Source organism: Moschus berezovskii, chromosome 2 (assembly GCF_049115385.1).
Source record: "Moschus berezovskii isolate FMDL1 chromosome 2, NW_MosBer_1.0, whole genome shotgun sequence".
Lineage (NCBI taxonomy): Eukaryota > Metazoa > Chordata > Mammalia > Artiodactyla > Moschidae > Moschus > Moschus berezovskii.
Genome location: NC_142461.1, coordinates 2,938,538 through 2,956,854, shown reverse-complemented (window position 1 = coordinate 2,956,854; position 18,317 = coordinate 2,938,538). Strand labels below are relative to the sequence as shown.

The 18,317-nt window shown below is 55.5% G+C and overlaps 2 protein-coding genes across 5 annotated transcripts in view; one reads left to right on the top strand and one right to left on the bottom strand.

Moving 5' to 3' along the window:
• Positions 1 to 607: 607 nt before the first annotated feature.
• On the bottom strand, positions 608 to 6,590 carry MRTO4 (MRT4 homolog, ribosome maturation factor). 2 transcript variants are annotated; one of them, XM_088843085.1, is made up of 8 exons: positions 6,256 to 6,590; positions 4,323 to 4,381; positions 4,017 to 4,150; positions 3,293 to 3,374; positions 2,792 to 2,859; positions 2,003 to 2,154; positions 1,547 to 1,623; positions 608 to 1,429 (listed from the first exon to the last, which is right to left on the bottom strand). In XM_088843085.1, exons 3-8 carry the CDS (start codon positions 4,064 to 4,066, stop codon positions 1,280 to 1,282), a joined length of 579 nt encoding a protein of 192 aa, XP_088699211.1. In that variant the 5' UTR covers positions 4,067 to 4,150; positions 4,323 to 4,381; positions 6,256 to 6,590; the 3' UTR covers positions 608 to 1,279. The 2 variants fall into 2 exon arrangements, with proteins under 2 accessions (XP_088699211.1, XP_055252939.2); XM_055396964.2 differs by having other exon boundaries at positions 4,017 to 4,120.
• Positions 6,591 to 6,643: 53 nt separating this feature from the next.
• Positions 6,644 to 18,317, top strand: part of EMC1 (ER membrane protein complex subunit 1) — a 34,811-nt gene continuing 23,137 nt past the window's right edge. Inside the window, exons 1-13 of one of the 3 annotated variants that reach the window (XM_088843076.1) lie at positions 6,644 to 6,825; positions 9,737 to 9,861; positions 10,519 to 10,584; positions 10,823 to 10,916; positions 11,983 to 12,111; positions 12,693 to 12,819; positions 13,545 to 13,694; positions 13,945 to 14,112; positions 14,592 to 14,663; positions 15,133 to 15,192; positions 15,820 to 15,942; positions 16,808 to 16,904; positions 17,238 to 17,360. In XM_088843076.1, coding sequence (XP_088699202.1) covers positions 6,659 to 6,825; positions 9,737 to 9,861; positions 10,519 to 10,584; positions 10,823 to 10,916; positions 11,983 to 12,111; positions 12,693 to 12,819; positions 13,545 to 13,694; positions 13,945 to 14,112; positions 14,592 to 14,663; positions 15,133 to 15,192; positions 15,820 to 15,942; positions 16,808 to 16,904; positions 17,238 to 17,360 — 1,501 coding nt within the window. In that variant the 5' untranslated portion in view covers positions 6,644 to 6,658. Of the gene's footprint in view, positions 6,826 to 9,736; positions 9,862 to 10,518; positions 10,585 to 10,822; positions 10,917 to 11,982; positions 12,112 to 12,692; positions 12,820 to 13,544; positions 13,695 to 13,944; positions 14,113 to 14,591; positions 14,664 to 15,129; positions 15,193 to 15,819; positions 15,943 to 16,807; positions 16,905 to 17,237; positions 17,361 to 18,317 lie in introns of all 3 variants that reach the window. The other 2 variants (XM_088843077.1, XM_088843074.1) reach the window with 2 other exon arrangements.

Below are 18,317 nucleotides of genomic sequence, written 5' to 3'. Positions count from 1 at the left end.
TGGGGGCCTTTGATCAGGCCTGGCGCCTGGTCACCCACGAATGTCCCAACTACTCCCGCTAGGCCTAGTCTGGGGTGGCAGAGGGCACACCCCACCTGTCACCTCCTTTCTCTCGCGCAGTCGATTTCGACCTTAGGTTGCTGTGTGGCTGGTTCTTCCCTCACAGTCCCGTCCACAGACGGTTTATCTCCCATGTCCTTGTGAACACTCCCCGCAGCCGCCACCACAGGAAAGGGCCGGGGCTGTACTGGGCGTTTACTGTCTGAATAAAGGGGCACTAGTCGGGCTGAGTCCAGGCCCACGGTGAACGTTTCCTCTGGAGCCAGGGGCTGTTTCCCGTCCCCCACAGGCTCAGCGAGAACGAGCAGGAGCAGGGATCAGGCTTTGAGGGGCAGAGGCGGCAGGAGGGCCTCCCAGCCTGACCTCTCAACAGCAGGGCTGCAGGCGGCCCTCACGCTTCTACACACGGCAGAAGACAAGAGGGCCGTCCACGCCGAGGCAGGCGTCCTCTCGCGGACAATCACCTCCCTAGATACACATGAACAGAACCACCTGGGCAAAACCCTACCCGCCAGAATAAACTGCGGGGGACATTTTTCACACCTGCTCAGTCTCAGCGGCACTTTATTCTTTTCGTTAGGTGTTTGTTTACTTATTTGGCTGGGCCAGGTCTTAGTTGCAGCGGTGGGATCTAGTTCCCTGACCAGGGATTGAACCCAGGCCGCTGCATTGGGAGCACGGAGTCTTAGCCGCTGCACTACCAGGAAGTCCCATCCGTGGTGGCTTTACTGTTGCCACAGCCAAGCCTCCTGTCTTCAGGTCGTCCACCAGATGTCCAGCCCGGGTATGGGAAGAGGGGTGGGGAGAGAAGACAGCTGGGGAGGAGTGGGCGGGCAAGGTGCCTGCTCCCCTCAGCAAACCTAGCTTCCAGCCAGGGCCGCTGAGGCCAGAGGAGAGAAGGCGGCTCCTCCCCGGTCCCCGGAGCTGCCAGGCCACGTGGCCATGCAGGAGCCAGTCCTGGAAACTGGCTGGAGGTGAATGAACAGACTCCTGGGAGTCCAACCAAAGCCCGAGCCCCACAGTGTCTTTAGCTTTCTTCCCCAAGAAAAGCCCCTTTTGCAGAAGGCAGCCTGAGTGACGACGCCTCATCATTCACAGAGAAGCAGCCTGTCCTTGCCCCCCTCGCTCGCGTCATCCACAGCAGACACACGGCCACTCTCGGGGAGGGCGGTGGCAGTTGCTCGAGTCTGTCCTGATGAGACCCGGAGGCCCCAGCCCCTCAGCTGTCGTCTTCCTCCTCTGACTCTCCTTCTGACTCGGGCGCACTCTCTGGCAAGTCATCTCCCATCTGCTGGAACCTTCCAGACTGCGCGTCCCACATGTATTTGACGCTCACCTTGAATTGAGCCATCTCATACCCGAAAAGCTTCTGTGAAATGGAGGGAACCAGTGGTCAGGAGGGGTGAGTGCGGTCAGAGGCGTCTGTGCACCCCCCCGTCGCGGCTGTGGACACCGGGTCAGGGGCTGGGGGCCGGGGGGACCTCACCAGGACGCGGGCCTGCTCCGGGGTCAGCACATCACCCTCTCTGCACACCTCATAGTCGGATAGCAGGGTCACCACACCTGCAGAGAAGGGACCCCGAGCAGTTACTCCAGCAGAGGCCTGGGGAGCGCTGGAGGAATCGGGTGGCCCTCTGCCCAAGACTCCAGCAGCACAGGAACTGGGCTTCCTCCCGAGCAGTCAGCTCCCTGGGGAGGGGGGCACCAACTCCTCCTTCCTTGTCCCTTAACTGCTGTATTCTAGCTGTAAGTCACTGTCCATGTTCTCCCCGACCACGAGGCAGGCACTCTTGGTCCCATTTTCATGTAAGAAAACACAGGCTGACAGAAATAACCTTCTCCACCGGAACCATGGGGGTTGGGGTGGGGAGAGCTGTCTGCTTGGACACCTGTGCTCTTGGCCCTCAGCTATGACCTCTCAGCTCCAGGGATACCCCTGTACCTTTCTTGAGGGCCGTGGGCAGGCCCAGCTGCCTCAGCTGGGGCTCCATGGAGTGGGGGAACTGCTCCAGGGGTCCCGGGTCCAGGGTCACAGTGAAAGTGGCTTTGTTCCCTGCTCGGGCATAGTCCATTTCTGTGTACTTCGTGAACCACCTAAGGGAGAGAAAATAGTCATGTATGGATGCGAACTGGACTGTTAAGAAGGCTGAGCGCTGAAGAATTGATGCTTTCGAATTGCGGTGTTGGAGAAGATTCTTGAGAGTCCCTTGAACAGCAAGGAGATCAAACCCATCAATCCTAAAGGAAATCAACCCTGAATATTCACTGGAAGGACTGATGCTGAAGCTCTGATACTTTGGCCACCTGATGCGAAGAGCTGACTCATTGAAAAAGACCCTGATGCTGGGAAAGATTGAAGGCAGGAGGGGGAGGGGATGACAGAGGATGAGATGGTTGGATGGCGTCACCAACTCGATGGACATGTTTGAGCAAACTCTGGGAGTTGGTGATGGACAGGGAGGCCTGGCGTGCTGCAGTCCATGGGGTTGCAAAGGAGTGACTAAACCTCCTTTGGGAATGACGCCCATCCACCTGAGGTCAGGCTCAGCCTGGGCCTTGCCCGGCCTCCTCGGCTCAGCCCGGAGCTCTGAGCTGGGGAGGATGGAGACCTGGTGACAAGGTTTCAGGAACCAGGTCTTCCTTGGACCTCCACTGGACCAAGTCCCGGGTTATTCCTTCCCGGGAGACCTCACCCACCTTTCCCTTCCCACCGCTCCTCCAGAGCACTTACTCGTCCACTTCCTCCTTACTGCGATTGGTGAAAAGGAGACCAACTTCGCCCCTCAACTTCTTGCTGACCTGCAAACCAGAGGAGGGTGGCGTCCGTCATGTGGGAGCAGTGGTTCCAGGTGGGGACGATTCTGTTGCCCCTGCCCCCCAACATCTGGCACCACCTGGAGAGTACTGTGAGGGGGCGGGGCTCCTCTCTGGGTTTGGAGGCTAAAGGAGAGCTGAGCCAGACGCCCGCCCCTGGCTGGAGGGTGTGTCATGTGAGCGCGGACAGGGCAGTCAGGTCTCTGCGTTCCCCCACCCCGCCCGGTTGGGAGCTGGGGACCCACGGCTGGAGGGCATGTCGTGTGGTGTGAGTGCAGGCAGGGCGGTTGGGTTTCGGCGGCCCCCTCCCTGCCACCCGGTGGGAGCCGAGACCCATGGCTGGAGGGCGTGTCGTGGGAGAGCGGGCAGGGCGGTTGGGTCTCGGCCCTTCCCCCGCCCCGTAGGAGCTGGGACCCACCTGATGGAGGTTGTCTTTGTACTCGTCAGATGGGCTTCGACCCAGCGCCACCATCATCACTTTGTTTTTGCCAAAAAACATCCTACAGAGAAAAAGAGGCTCCGTGAAGGAGGCACCCCGCCCTCACCTAAGTGCCAACCAGCTCCAGTCCCCCAGGCCAGAGGCCCGGCCCAGGAGGAGGCACGGCCGGAGGCTGCTTTCCACGCAGCCCAGGGCCCCTCACGTTCTTTCCCACAGGGACCCGACCCGCATATGTTTTGCCTCAGCCCACCGGGAATGCGTCTGGGTCTGTAGAAGAGGCCCGGTGGACAGTCTGAACCAGAGCTGCTGGATGTTCCTTAAGGGACTAGACCCCAGGGCTCAGGGAGCCCCCTCTCCTGGAGGGATCACTGCTCTCCCCCTGCCCCCAGGGTAACACCGCCTGTAACAGTTAGGGACTTCTCCGGTGGCCCAGTGTATAGGACTCTGTGCTCTCACTGCAGAGGGCCTGGGTTTGATCCCTGGTTAGGAAACGATGATCTCCATCCAAGCCAAGCAGCCTGACCAAAAAAACCAAACGACACCCCCCCAACCCCAAACAGTTAACAAGCATCCTTCTTCAGGGGTTGGGGAGGGCAGTGTTTTGTCCTCATTAAGGCGATACTTGTGATCCCGGTACCCGAGGTCACTAACCGCCCCTGCACTTTCTGAGCAGCCTGCCCCACCCCCACCACTGCCCACTCACCGACTGTGCTTCCAGGCGTTGCGGATGTCCTTCAGCTTGCTGTTCCTCATGTTGGCCACGGAGAAGATGAAGAGGTACTTGTACGTGTCCACACATTTCCGAAGCTACGGGACAATTCATGGGGCTCTGGAGTCCTGGGGCAGCAGGGGTCGGGCAGTAATACTCTGGCCCCAGAGGGGAAAGAGGCTGCTCCGAGGCCTCTAACATTGCCGTGGTGTTTAGAGTTGTCCCCGACAGATAGTCCCACACCCACCTTTAAAATCAAATACGAGGGCTGGGGAAAAAAAAAAAACAACAAGCTCTTACCTCTTCAATCAAGTTCTGTTTCAGTTCCAAGCCTTTCTTGGCAGTTTTGGTTAGGGAGACTAACACAGAGAAGAAAAAGAGGAAATGATGAGAGAGAAGCCTGGATGTCTCAGAGACTTGTCTCCTCTTTGGTACTCAGCTGGATGGAGCTGATCTGAGAAGGCTAGCAAGGCTCTTGTGGCTACTGCTTGTGGCTTGCAAGGCTACTCCCAGGTCCCCAGAATGCCTCTCCAGAATTCCTGAGCCTGAAGATCCCTTCACATCTGTCCTGTTACTAGACAAACCAGCTATATACAGCCCCTCCGGGGCTAACACCCTACTGAGGCGTGAGGGCGGGGCGCTCCCCGGAGTCCCAGCCTCCTATCTGGGGGCGGTCCCTTCCTGCTCTTGGGAGCAGTGTGTGGAGATCATCTACAGCTTCTCTGTGCTGTGGAAGGATGAGTCTGGGGCCTCTCTGCTACACCACGTCTTACAGTTTGGACCTGTGCGTGAAGTGGCGCCTCTTCTAACAACAGCTGGGGCCCAGTTTGCCCTTTACCCAGAAGGGTTTGGCATTTGCCAGGTTTGACCACGGATCCCACCACAGAATCCAATCATTCCACAAACACTTAACAGAGCGTCAAATGCAAAGCCTTGGGTCCCAGGAGGGACCTGGATGGATGAATAAGAAGTCCCTCTTCACGAAGGACACATCAGAAAAGTAACCACATCAGGCAGGGGCGAGTGTAGTACAAGAGGGCAAAGAAAATACAGTTGTCTCGTTTCCCAACATTTTCACTGCCACGGCATTGGACCAAGCCAGCACGGCGTTCTCTTGGATTACTGCTTGTCTTGCTGCTTCCACCCTTGCCCACTGCCCCTGCCTTCCCCAGTCCATTCTCAACAAAGCAACTAGAGTGACCTTTTTAAAAGTAAAGTGGAACTCCATCACTCCCCTGCTCAAGTGCTCTCCTCCCACCTCACCTAGGTGTGAAAGCCAATCCCACGCAAAACTCTTTCAGGCTCTGCACACTCTGCTCGGTTCTCTCTCCCTCCTTCTCGCCCACTCTGGCCTCTTGCAAAAGGTAAACACGCTCCAGCTTCAGGGCCTCCGCCCTTTGTGTTCCCTCTCCTTCGACCACCACCCTTCCCTCGGGTTGCTTAATTCATTTCTGCAAGTTCCGGCTCCTTTGTCATCTCAACAGAACTTCTCTAACTACACTACACAAGAGAACATCAAATGTTTTTTTCCTACATGAAGCTCATCACTATCTGAATTTATAGATTCAATTTTTAGTATCCCGGGAAGACACACTTCCCAAAACTAAAATGTTAAACTCTATGAGGGCCCTAGACCTTCCATGTTCTAACTGTAGTATCTTTCAAAATCTACAGAGTTGCCAGGTCTCTAACTTAAGAGTGAATGCGCCGGGATGAAAGAGACGCACCATAAGCAGATACAGTCAGGAGCAGTCTCTTAGGAGGGCTCCTACGGTGGCACCTAAGAGCCAGTCATACGAAGATCGGAGCACGACCATGCCGGCAGAAACAACTTGGAGAACACAACGACCACACTCGGAGATAAACCCGGGTTGAAGGAAAGGAGGCGAGGGAAGGGGGAGCGCGGAGAGCAAGAGAGGGACCGGCTGAGGTCGGAGAGGCGGGCCAAGGCGAGACCGCCGGCACCCCGGGGGTGCTGAGGCTGTCCCCGGGCCAGCCGGCCTCGGGCAACTCTCTCTGGAGGCCTGGCAAAGCCCTCTCCGCTTCGCCGACGCGGCTCTAGCCTCCCCCGGGGCTTCCGCCACCCCCAAGGCCCCAACCGTCCCAGCGCGCCGCGAGCCCGCTCCCTCCTCGCAGAGGTCCCAGCGTCCTCCCAGTCCTCCCCGAAGCTCTAGCGTGGCTGAGAGCCGGCCCACGATCTGGCCCCCGGGGGCCCAAGGCCCTCTGGGCTCACCTTTCTTGTCGCGCTTGGACTTGGGCATCTCGCCGCCGCCACGTGGGGGGAAGACTCTGCTGCCGGTCAGGCCCTCGGCGTGCGGGGGCCTCTGGGAAGGCCCTCGGTGGGCGCCCTCGCGCGTGCCTGACCCAGCCCGCGCTGAGGCCCTGTTCTCCCTGCCCGGCCGCCGCCTGCCCTCTGCCCCGAGTCTCCAGGTAGACTTCCCACGCGGGCGGGGGACGCCGGAGTCTGGGGCTCCGCACCGAGGACCCCGCCTGAGGGCCCAACTCTATGGTTCCGCACCCAGGACCCCGCCTGTGAGCGCAACTCTATGGTTCCGCGGAGGCGGGGCCTGCGGCGCGGTGCATGCCGGTCCTAACTATGGTTCCGCACCCAGGACCCCGCCTGCGGGCCCAACTCTATGGTTTCGCGGAGGCGGGGCCAGCGGCGCGGTGCATGCCGGGCCGGCGGCGGGCGGGCCCGCGCTCCCGTCATGGCGTCCGCCGCGGCTTGCCGGCTGTGGATCTGGGCTTCCCTGCTTATCCCTGCGGCCGCGGTCTACGAAGACCAAGTGGGCAAGTTTGATTGGTGCGTACGGGGCGGGGGGCGAGGGGCGGTTCCTGTTCGGGAAGTATTTTCCCAGTACCTGTTCTTCTGTTTAAAAGGAGGAGGGCTTTACAATGCTGCAGGGCCGGCTGCATAACTTGCGGGGCCCACGGCAAAATGAAATGTGAGACCCCTCATTCAAAAATTTTGAAAGAGTTTTAAGGTGGCCACGGCAGAGCGTTAAAGCGAGAGTCGGGGGCTCTTCTGAGCCAGTCCCTGTGCGGCTGTACGGGTCGCAAGCCAGTGAAGCGGGCTCTGCCATCCGGGCTTGCTTGAGGTTCTGGCCAGAGGTCACTTCTCCCCGCCCGGCCGCGTTTCTGTGACTGTCAGGTGTTTGATCTGCTGGGTGTCCGACGTGGACCGCCCTCAGCGAAGATCCTCTTTCCCCCACCCTTCCAGCCCAACTCGGCCATGGGCTCAGAACAGGGCCGCCCAGGACCCTTCAGCCAGGAGGTGCCACACATTCTTTCTTTCTTCGCTGACTGGTTCACTCTTCAGTCATTCACTCATTGAGCGCTTTTGTTCATTCACGTCTCATTAATCATTCAGTCACTCACCCACTCACCCCATCCTTAAGGCCAGGGAATCGGCTCACTTTTGCTTGAAGTGTCAGTTTGCCACTTAAGCATTGTGTGATCTCAGGAAAATGACTTAACCCACTCAGTGCCTCGGTTTCTTGATCTGTAATTGAGTTTACTGATAGTCTATTACCTCCCACAGTCGCTGTAAGAATGAATATTTCTATTCTTTTAAATTACTCAGCGCGGTGGCTGGCTCATTGAGTACAATCAGTATGTTACCAATTATTGCTAGTTAGAGAACACTTTCAGAGCCTAGCTCCTCTGTGAAGTCTTTTCTATATCAAACAAATGGATTCGCATGTTTGTTGAGTGCTTGTTGTTGGCCAGTGGTCCTTCTGGGTGCTGTGGATACAGAGATGGAAAGGAACTCAGGCTGGTGAGGGGAGGGGGCAGATATATAAGTACGTGATATAAGGCGGTGCGACAAATGCAGTGTAAATCATGTGGTGGTTTGTGTTTTTTTTTTTTGGGCGGGTGGGGGGACTGCTGTGGCTTTTGGGGTCTTAGTTCCCTGACCAGGGATCAAACCCATGCCCCCTGCATGGGAGTCCTGACCACTGAGCTTATGGAGAATTCCCATGAGTCTCGTTTTTAATGATGTGGGCAGATGCTCACGATGTAACATATACAGTTGACTCCTGGACAACGCAAGGGTTAGTGATGCAGGGCCTCCCCGCAGTCGAAAATCGAGCGTAGCCTGTAGTAAGCCCTCTGTGGCTGCAGTTCCACACCCGCAGATTCAGCCAGCCATGCATTGTGTCGTGCTGCAGAATCGACTAGAAAACAACCAGTGAAGGGAATTCCATGGGGGACTCCATGTCTACAGTGCCGGGGGCCCACGTTTGATCCCTAGTTGAGAACCTAAGATCCCACAAGCCTCAAGGTGCCACCAAGAAAGGAAAGAAAAGAAACCAACCAGTGCGTGAGTGGATCTGCTCAGGTCACGCCCGTGTTGTATGTGTTACACATGTACAGCATGTCATCCAATTTAGCAGAATCCTAGGCACATGCAGGTTATACATTGAAAAGTAAGCAGACAGAAATACACCAAAATGTTAAATGTTTATCGCTGAAAAAAAAGTTTATGGATGATGGTATTTTAGGCATTTTTTTTGTTTTCTATTTTATACCTTTGTGTGTTTTTCATGTTTTCTTCAATAAGCCGGCGTTACTTTTATAGTCCAGGTGAAAGATATCAGTATTTTAAAAAGATCGCATGGGATTTAGACTTAGAAGATTAGATTAGATTTAGACTTAATTTTGCATTCTAGTTCTAATAGCAGTTCGTTGACGTCAGTGGACTTTAGTTTTCTCACCTCTAGAGTGAGAGTGATAGTATTTGTCCCATGTACTTTATGAAGTGTTCAGTGACTTCAGTGAGATTAAAGTAGGTTAAAATACAGCTGGAAGCTGTCAGATGTCATATACACCTGTCACTCTGTACTAATATAGTTTCTTTTTCTGTAAAAAGTTAGACCAGACAGTGTAACAAGGCAAATTCTGTATAAATGTTATGTGTTTAATTTGCTAGAAGTTGCATTCGTGAACAGCAGTATGCCACTCACCTCCTCTGTACTTGGCAGTGTGCCAGGAGAAGCTAATTGCATTCCCTTTATGCAGAGATAAGAGTGCTGAAAGTGATGGGGTATATTCCAAAGAAAGTATGAGTAATGAGTCAGATGGATGCTGAGCACCGTGCGGGTTCGAACAGGCTGCAAAGAACAAAGGCCTGACTCAAACCTGTCAAGTTTTGTTAGAATATTTGTGTAATTTTTCTCCAAAGGTCAGTGAAAATAGAAGGGGAAGTGGGATTGTGTGCTCATTGATAGCAGGGTTCATGTCTCTTCTCTCACGTGTAATGTGAGTGTCTAGTCCCACTATTTTTTAATATTAAAAAATAGTTGCAACATGTGGGATCTAGTTCCCCACCCAGGGATCGATCCTAGATTCCCTACCTTAGGAGAACAGTGTCTTACCCACTTTACCACCAGGGAAGGCCCTGGTCCCACTATTAATGAGTACAGGGAAGACTAATTTTGTTCTAGTGGGATTTAGGCCAGGTGCCCTTTTGGGTAAGGTAAATACGTGCTTGCATTTAGAAGGAAGAGTGTTATGTTAGCTATTAGGGTGTATTCTCTCTTCTTCTTCCTTTTGTTCCTGAGCACGTTGCCTTAGTAACAAACGTTGCTCGTGCATCCCGAGACAGGTGTGATGGTGATAGCCTCCTGTGTTTGTGCAGTTGTCTTTTTTCCCAGGTGTCCTGTGCAGTGATGGCATTGGCCCCTTCCATTTCCCTGGCCTCTTTCCTTCAGGAGACAGCAGTATGTTGGGAAGCTCAAATTTGCCTCCTTGGAATTTTCCCCTGGATCCAAGAAGTTGGTTGTGGCCACAGAGAAGAATGTGATTGCAGCATTGAATTCTCGGACTGGGGAGATCTGTGAGTGGACTGTGTAGACGGGTAGCTGGGGATGGTGTGGCTGCCCGTGGTGAGTCCAGGATGTCCTGTGGCTGGCAACGTCTGCCTGGCTGGTACCCCACCCCTGGGGACAACATGGCTGAAAGATCTGTCCTTTACTGGATTCGGATCATTTATTTTTCATTTTGCCATCTTTGAAATATTTAATATATTCCTATAACTGGCCTTTGAGTTTATTTCCTCAGCCCGCGTCCTGACTGTTCTTAAGTAAGATATTGCTGCAAAAGCCACATTTTTTTCTATTAAGATTTTACAGTAAAGCTTTGGATGTTCCCCCCTCCCCCACCTCCAGTTACTTATATTGCTTTTGTGGATGTCTTTAGGCATTAAAATCACGGAAATGTGATTTATAGTCACAGCTTTGCTTGTGAGTCATAGAGATTTTGTGAGTTTTGTCTTGTCCGTTTATTGGTGGGGTGGGGTGGGGATGGGAAGAGTGGGGTCTCAGAACTGCACAGCAGTGGCTCCGCTTGTTACCCTGGGAGTGGGGGCGGGTTGCTGCCGACTAGCGGTAATCCTTCCCTCCCTGAAATAAAAGGAGACACTTCTGTGCAAACAAGGTTCTCTTCCGCGTGACTTCCGTGGTTCATAGTAATGTTTGACTCTCCTGTCTCTCAGTGTGGCGCCATGTTGACAAGGGCACAGCGGAAGGGGTGGTGGATGCCATGCTGCTCTATGGACAGGGTAGGTAGAATCGGCTGTGTCCCTGTGATGGCGTCAGCTCCCTCTCCTCTTTCCTTGGTTCCTTCCTTGTTCAGGGTCTGGGAGGGAAGGGAGTAGGGGTGTTCCCAGCAGGAAAGGACAGGTGCAGTTTCTATTTGCACTTGTCCGTGGGAGGTGAGGCCACTGGTCACAGGCCCTGGGAGGCTCCAGACAGTGCAGCAGTTTGGGGGATGATCTCATGTGGTCTTTTCTCTTCCAGATGCAATCACCGTGTCCAATGGAGGCCGGATCATGCGCTCCTGGGAGACAAACATTGGGGGCCTGAACTGGGAGGTTACCCTGGACAGTGGCAGGTAGAGGGAAAGAAGCTGAATTTCATCTTGTTTGGTTAAAGGCTTTGCTGGAACACAGATTCTATGTGGACAGCAATTCTGGGCCTTTTGGCTTTTTCCCCGGGGGGGAAATCCACGGAAGAGCCAGAGAGCATCAAAGATCCATTCTTGATGTCTTGAGGTTATGGGACACGTGCTTACTCAGCCAACGTTTATTGAGTGTGTGTTAGAGGCAGAGTTCCATGCTAGGTGCAGTGTTCATTTCTGATCTCGATTGCTTTTCCTAATCTTATCATGACCTGAGAGCTCGGCAGTGTTCTAGGGATGAGAAAGTGAAAGTTGTGTCCTTCTCTTTGCGATCCCATGGACTGTAGCCCGCCAGTCTCCTCTGTCCATGGGATTCTGTAGGCCAGAACACTGGAGTGGGTTGCCATTTTCTCCTCCAGGGGATCCTCCCGACCCATTGAACCCGGGTCTCCTGCATTGCAGGCAGATTCTTTACCAACTGAGCTACTAGGGAAAGAAGATTCTAGGTATGAGGTTGGAGGAGACAACTTCCTGTGTTTTAATTTTATGTTTAAAGACAATTTGCGCTACTGTTTCAGCTGCATCTTGCTAAATGTTTAAATGACGGGGTTGCTTGCATTAGGTTATACATCTTCTGATAGTAATTTGTTAGGTAAGGGCTTGGGGACGCCCCCAGGCAGTGGGAACCCACTTGGGAATGTGAACCAGTTTCCATCATCAAGTAACTCGTTGTTGTTTGGGTGAGGCAGGCATGCAGCCTGCTAATGGCAACTGATGTCTGCTGTGGTAGAGGGTTGGCCTGGTTACTGTGAAGTCCCAGGGAGAGAAAGGAACAGCCCTTAGGCGAGTCAGGGAGTTTCAGGGAAATAGTAGAGTTGAGTGGCTGAAAGTACAGTCTTTCAAGTCAGCCAGTGGAAAGCAGAGCCAAGATTAGGGTTGCGGATGCATTTGACCCCAAAGCCTGTTTCATTACCTACCGAGCTGTGACAGTTGTGTCCCAGATCGTCCAGCCTGAGGCTCAGGAGGCTCTGGGTGACGCTCACCCCGTCCCTGTGCTCAGTTTCCAGGCGCTTGGGCTGGTCGGCCTGCAGGATGTGGTGAGGTACGTTGCGGTCCTGAAGAAGACCACTCTTGCCCTCCATCACCTCTCCAGTGGGCACCTGAAGTGGGTGGAACACCTCCCGGAGAGGTAAGGCTGCCTTCCCCCCGGGCGGTGGCCACCTCCTCCTGCTCTGTACCAGCCTGTCTTTTCCTTGAGAGTCAAAGCATTTAAATCCTGTGTAGGGTCTGTAGGCCTGAACTCCAAGGCTGTGGCTGCCTCTGGATTTTCCTTTGCAGTGAGGAGAAGAGTCTTCACCTGGGCCCGAGAGCCAGTCGAGTGAGGGGAGTGGCTCACTGAGTTTGTGAGGGACCCAACGCTCAGATTCCTATGGAGCCGAGCGGGTAGCATCCGTTGGCGGAGCAGGCCCAGTGGAGAACGTTCGGAGCCGCAGTGTGCCCGGCCCGCCTCAAGGGGGCAGCCTTCCTCAGCTGACTGTGTCTTGTGTAGTGAAAAGCTAGAAATCTTCTTGTTACATGCTGAATCTCAGTTCCAAATGTTGACAACAAATTCAAATTTAGAAAAAAGAAAATTGAGCCAAACAAACCCTATCTGAGACTGTTAGTTTGTGACCTCTGGCTAAGTCCCTGGCGACCGGGTTTCGGACCCCCGAGGGTGGTCCTGTCCTGTGGCTAAAGCTGTGGCTCCCTGCTGTTTCTTCCCTCTCTTAGTGACAGCATCCACTACCAGATGGTGTATTCCTATGGCTCGGGGGTTGTGTGGGCCCTCGGAGTCGTCCCCTTCAGCCATGTGAACATTGTCAAGTTTAACGTGGAAGATGGAGAGATCGTCCAGCAGGTATGGTCTGGCTGGAGGAGCCTTGTGAATTGTGGAGGGGAGCAGGTACATACAGCCCTTCTTTGCACTGGGGACCAGGGAACTTGGCTGAGTGAATGCCAAAGCCACTCATGGTCCCTGCTTCTGGGCGCTTGAAGGCTGCCTTTCGCTCACCAGGCGCTTATTTAGAGCCCACACGTTTGCATGTGGTACTCTCTTGGGGTGGCTAATAAACAATTGTGTAGATCTGTCCATTGCCTGTACGATCTTACAAGGTAACACTGAAGGTACAGTGTGAAACCGCGAATGACAAACAGCAGAGAGAGGCTGATGGAAGGGTCGAGTGTTGCTGCCCTGCAGCTCCCAGCCTTGCTGGCACCGTGTTGCGGCTGCCCTGTCACACCTGTGACGTTGGGGCCGAGAGAAAGTGGCGATTTCTATGCTCAGTGCTCAGAACAGTAGGCGCTGAGAGTGAGCTGCAGGCGGGCTTCACCAAGACAAGAAAAAAGTGTCTGTTGTTGAAAAGGGCCTGGTTTAGTTTTCAAACTACCAGATGGCAGATCCCGATCTTCTCCAGCTGTGGAGCTCTCGGGGGCTGGGAGGGATGGGAAGGACTCCTTCTCAGTCCACCAGGAAGAACCTCTAAGCCGAGATCCTCCCCTGGGATCTGGTGGTGACGGGCTGGTGAGCCAAGAGGGAAATGTGAGGATCCCTAGGAGCCTGCTGTTCTCTCGTCTTTCGTGTAGGTCAGGGTGTCGACCCCCTGGCTACGGAGTCTCACCGGGGCCTGCGGTGTGGTGGATGAGGCTGTCCTGGTGTGCCCTGACCCGAGCTCGCGGTCCCTCCAGACCTTGGCCCTGGAGACGGAGTGGGAGCTGAGGCAGATCCCACTGCAGGTAAGAGGCTGCCTTGGCTGCTGGGAAAAGCCTTTCTCCCAGGCAGCCCCTCTGAGGTCGGGCCTCTGGCGGAACTGGAATGAGGGCAGATGGGCCACTCTCCTCCTTGGAGAGCCTGAACGGGAGCTTCTGGTGCTCCATGCTGAGGCCTTGTTACTTTCACTGGCAAAGTGGGACAGAGGCCGCTAGCCTGGGATGGTCCATCCCCTGTCCTCTCCTGGCCCTCAGCCTCTTCCTTCTCATTTCCCAGTCTCTTGACCTAGAACTCTCAAGTGGATTCCAACCCCGGGTGCTGCCCACACAGCCCAGCCCGGTGGGTCCTTCTCGGGCGCAGTTCTTCCTGCAGTTGTCCCCAAGCCACTATGCGCTGCTGCACTGCCACCATGGCGTCCTGAGTCTGCTCAGAAACTTCCCGCAGGTAACCGCAGGCAGCGTGGTGCGCTAGGGTTCAGGAGGGTCTAGCTGAGGCATGGATGCTGGAAATCCCAGCCTTTGAGTCTGGAGACACTTACTCAAGACAGAAGACCTCTTTCCATGAGTGTTTTGAGAGGGGTTAGTCTTAGAGTAGAAATGGGATATTTTATTCTTTTGAGAGTTAGAGGCTTGTTAGAGTAAAAGCAGTACCTTCCTGAATCCATGGGAGAAAGGGCACATTGATGAGAACTTCCCTGTAGGTGCGAAGAGCAGCATGGAGCTTGCCTGTTTTGGAGTAAGGCAGCTCCTGGCTCAGCTGTGGGTACAGTGGGGCTCCCTCTGCTCTCAGTGCTCTGGCCATCATGCTCCAAACTTGGGAACATGTTTAACTCCAGGGCCAAAGGTTCTTCCGGTGGAGGTGACCCTAAGACTGCTGGCTAGGACAGGCCCTGTTTAGGGACTGACACCTGACTTTACCCCCAGGCTGCCCTGGTGAGCTTCGCCACCACTGGAGAGAAGACAGTGGCTGCAGTCATGACCTGTCGGAACGAGGCGGTGAGTATCGGGAATGACAGCGCTTGGCCACATGCGGGATCTTAGTTCCCTGACTGGGGACCAAACTTATACCCCCTGCCATGGAAGCACCGAATCGTAACTGCTGGAATGTGAGGGAGGTCCCACGGTTTTCCTTCCTTATCTTTGCTGGAAGCCCTGAGAGCCAGCAGTCTGGGCGTGTTCGCCTGGTCACTGTGACCCGGGGCGGGGCAGGGGGCCTGAGGCTGCTGAGCAGTGAGTTCTCACTTCACCTGTAGAGCTCTGCGCACGTCTTCTTTGTGCCCAGGCGTGGGCGCCTGCACAGTCATCTGGGACTGTCACGGGTTGCGCGGGATGTGTGGGTGGAGATGGCGGTGGGATTTGCCCTCTCCCAAGGGCTGAGATCTGGAGGTGGAAGCTTCATTTTTGTGGCTGGGAGGTGTCCCTTTGACTTTATTTTCTCCTTCTGTCCTTCTCGTTTCCATAGCAGAAGCCTAGCGCTTCTGAAGATGGGTCACCTGGGAGCTTTTCGGAGAAGTCTGGTCCCCAGGTAGGTGTGGCCCTGGGCAGTGCGCCAGACCCGTGCGCGGGCGGGGCGGGCCCCCGGAGAAGCTGGAGGAGCGGTCAAGGCTGGGAGTGGGTCTCCTCAAGGTCCCAGCCTCAGATGGGGCTTTCTAAGTTTTGTAAATTAAACCGTCTTTCTCTTGATCTTCTTCAATTGGGAGATGAGAAAGTAGAATTCCTCGAATCTGTTCTTAAGTGCGTCTCCTCTGGGCCTCCATCTCCTCTCGTCTTGCGGGGTCCCAGCTGGCGGAGTTGAGGGTTAGTCTGAGCAGCTGCCCTGAAGCAGAGTGTGGGGTGCTGGCTGGAGGCGCGCGTCTCTGTCGTGCCTTCCGTCTCCTCGGCTTTTCCCAGGGCGGGGTCCCGCTGGCCGCCGTCCGGGAGGTCTCCCCCCGCTCTCCTTGCGTCCCTCTGGAGTCAGTGTGGATGGCGGTTGTCCCTTTATTTACTCACTCATGCACCTGATTTCTGCCTTAGGGTTCGGCTTTGCTCTTTGGCCCGGGTTCTTCTCCAGGATGTTGCCCCCTCCCCCCAGCCCCACCCGGAGTCTTGGCCTTCCTTTGGGGGACTTTGCTTTGGGGGCTCCTGTGCTTGACCCATGCGGTCTGTGCCCTAGGACTCGCTGGTGTGCTTCAACCAGACCTACACCATTAACCTCTACTTGGTGGAGACAGGCCGGCGGCTGCTGGACACCGCGATCACCTTCAGCCTGGAACAGAACGGCACTCAGCCCGAGCGGGTGAGTCGGGGCCTGGGGGCTTCTTGGCCTGGGGCTCTCTTTCCTTGGGCTCAGCTCAGCGCCATGGGTCCCAGCCACGGGCTGTAGTTCTACCTGAGCCACTGGCTGGTCAGGAATGCCTATGAATACCAGTAAAAGAAGCAACATTTAAGCCAAGTTGTCAGTGTGCCAGGCTCCACGCTAAGCTGTTTACTTACTCACTGATTGATTCAGTCCTCCCGATAAGGGACTTCCCTGACGGTCCAGCGGTTAAGACTCTGTGCTCCCAACGCAGGGGCTCTGGGTTCGATCCCTGGTCAGGGAACTAGATCCCATACGCCAGAACTAAAGATCCCACGTGTGGCAACAAGGTCCCAAGTCCCACAGCTAAGGTGGGGTGTAGGTAAATAAATATTAAAAAAGCGTCCTCCCAGTAGCCTCTGATCACCCTGCCCTGGCCTTATAAGCGAGGAAGCCGTGCCTGGTGGGGGTCAAGGCGCCACCGCTGCCTATGCCTCTGTGCACGGCCAGTGGTGTTCCTCAGCCTCCCTGGGCGCTTGCTGCTCAGTCTCTGAAACGGAAAGTCTACTCCGGGCCTCCTACTTGCTCTCTGGTAGGTGCATAATGAATGATCGGGTAGCCGAGAAGGTCTCAGGTTCCTCCGTAGAGAGGACCCGAGCTGGCCACCTGCACTGTTGCTCTGTCAGCTCCTAAGGATGCACGGTGTCTGTAAGTGGAGTCCAGGAAACGCTGTGTAGTTTGGACACACGGGGAGGCCGTGACCTGACCTCTGATCACTCCTCATGCTTTGAATCTCGGGGTCTCGGCTCTGAGAGGCGTCTGGGATTCCCGCTGACTGCAGGGGCCTTGACTGTTTGATTCACAGCTGTACATCCAGGTCTTCTTGAAGAAGGATGACTCCGTGGGCTACCGGGCCTTGGTCCAGACAGAGGATCACTTGCTGCTTTTCCTGCAGCAGCTCGGTGAGTGGGCCCCATTCAGCTCCTGTTTGTGGGCCTGCTCATGAGTTGCATTCAGACCCTTCATCTGGGGCTGTGGACAGCCTTCCGGGAAAGATTCAAGTGCCGTGTATCCTGCCTATTTTTCCCAGAGCCGTAGGTGACCTGCCTTTGAATACTTCCTTAGCACTTCTGGGCAGGAGACAGAACTCTCCTCACTTGACCTCCTGACCCCAGCCCCCAGCCCTGCCATTTCTCTTTTTGGCTCGAGAGTGGTGGTGGCCGCTGAGCCTCCGAGAAGGGTCCCTTCAGGGGACGGCGGAGGCGGGCCTGACTCTGGGGCCTTGGCTCCTGCAGCAGGGAGGGCGGTGCTGTGGAGCCGCGAGGAGTCCCTGGCCGAGGTGGTGTGCCTGGAGATGGTGGACCTGCCGCTGACCGGGGCGCAGGCGGAGCTGGAAGGGGAGTTTGGCAAGAAGGCAGGTAGGAACGGGGGGCCGGGAAGTAGAGCTGCCGGTGGGGGCCTCTGAGACTGCCGGCGACACTGTGGCCCGCGTCCCTGGCTTCCGGGCACAGCCGCTTGCCGGACTGTTCTGAACTAGCTCTGTGCCCCACTGCCAGTGCGTTTGTGGCCCTGTGGTTTATGGAACCACTCCTCTCTGAAAGGAGTGGCTTGTGACTCTTGCTAGGGAAAGATCCCAACGAGAAAGAGTCTTAACGTAGCGTCGTCATAGCTGCTGTTGTTTGAGGATCTGAAATCTGTCAAGCACCTTGTCAGGCCCTGTACACCTGTTGTCCCCAAAGCAGGAGTCCCACCTGTCCAGGGAGATGTGGCTGGGTTGGCTGGGTTCTGTGGGAATAAGCCAGTGCCCTCCGAACCGGCTGCGGTCCCAGCACCCAGGGTGAACTTGGTTCACTCTGCCCTGGTTCCGTCCTGCCCCCTCCTCCCTCCGTCCATTCGCCCGGCCAGCCAGGTGGTTTCTGCTAAGAGCCTGCTTGGGGCCAGCCACCCTGCCAGGCACTGCAGGTGTTCTCCAGCCGAGGATTAATGTGACTTTACTGTTTATTTCCGCTGCCTGGGTCCAGCCATCCAAGGTAAAACCTGCTTCCCGCTGCCTTGTTGCGTGTTGCCTGCCCACACGGCTAGCTTCCAGTCCAGCTTTGCTTTCCGGACTCGCCTCAGCGAGGTGTATGCTGTGTGTGCGTGGCCTGCTTGCCTGTGACTCACCCGTGTGTCCGTCGCTTCTCTCCCTCGACCCGGGGTTGAAGGACATTGGCCGAGAAAAGGCCCTGCTCTTTTCCTGTGAGCACTCTGCACCCCGCCGCAGGGCGATCCCACGTGTCCCTCGTGTGGTCTGGTCTGGGCAGTAGCCCAGCGGGTGCTGTGCCGTTTTACGGATGGGGAGCTGGAGGCTGTGAGGGGAAGGACGTGTTTCAAGG

What these genes read in the sequence shown, in the direction of transcription:
- MRTO4 (XM_055396964.2), bottom strand. Translation starts at nt 6,283, where the DNA reads ATGCCCAAGTCCAAGCGCGACAAGAAAG. An exon ending in AACGCCTGGAAGCACAGTCG is followed by an intron (nt 3,375 to 4,016) that starts GTGAGTGGGCAG and finishes TTTTCTCTGTAG; the next exon opens with GATGTTTTTTGGCAAAAACA. An exon ending in AGTAAGGAGGAAGTGGACGA is followed by an intron (nt 2,155 to 2,791) that starts GTAAGTGCTCTG and finishes TCTCTCCCTTAG; the next exon opens with GTGGTTCACGAAGTACACAG.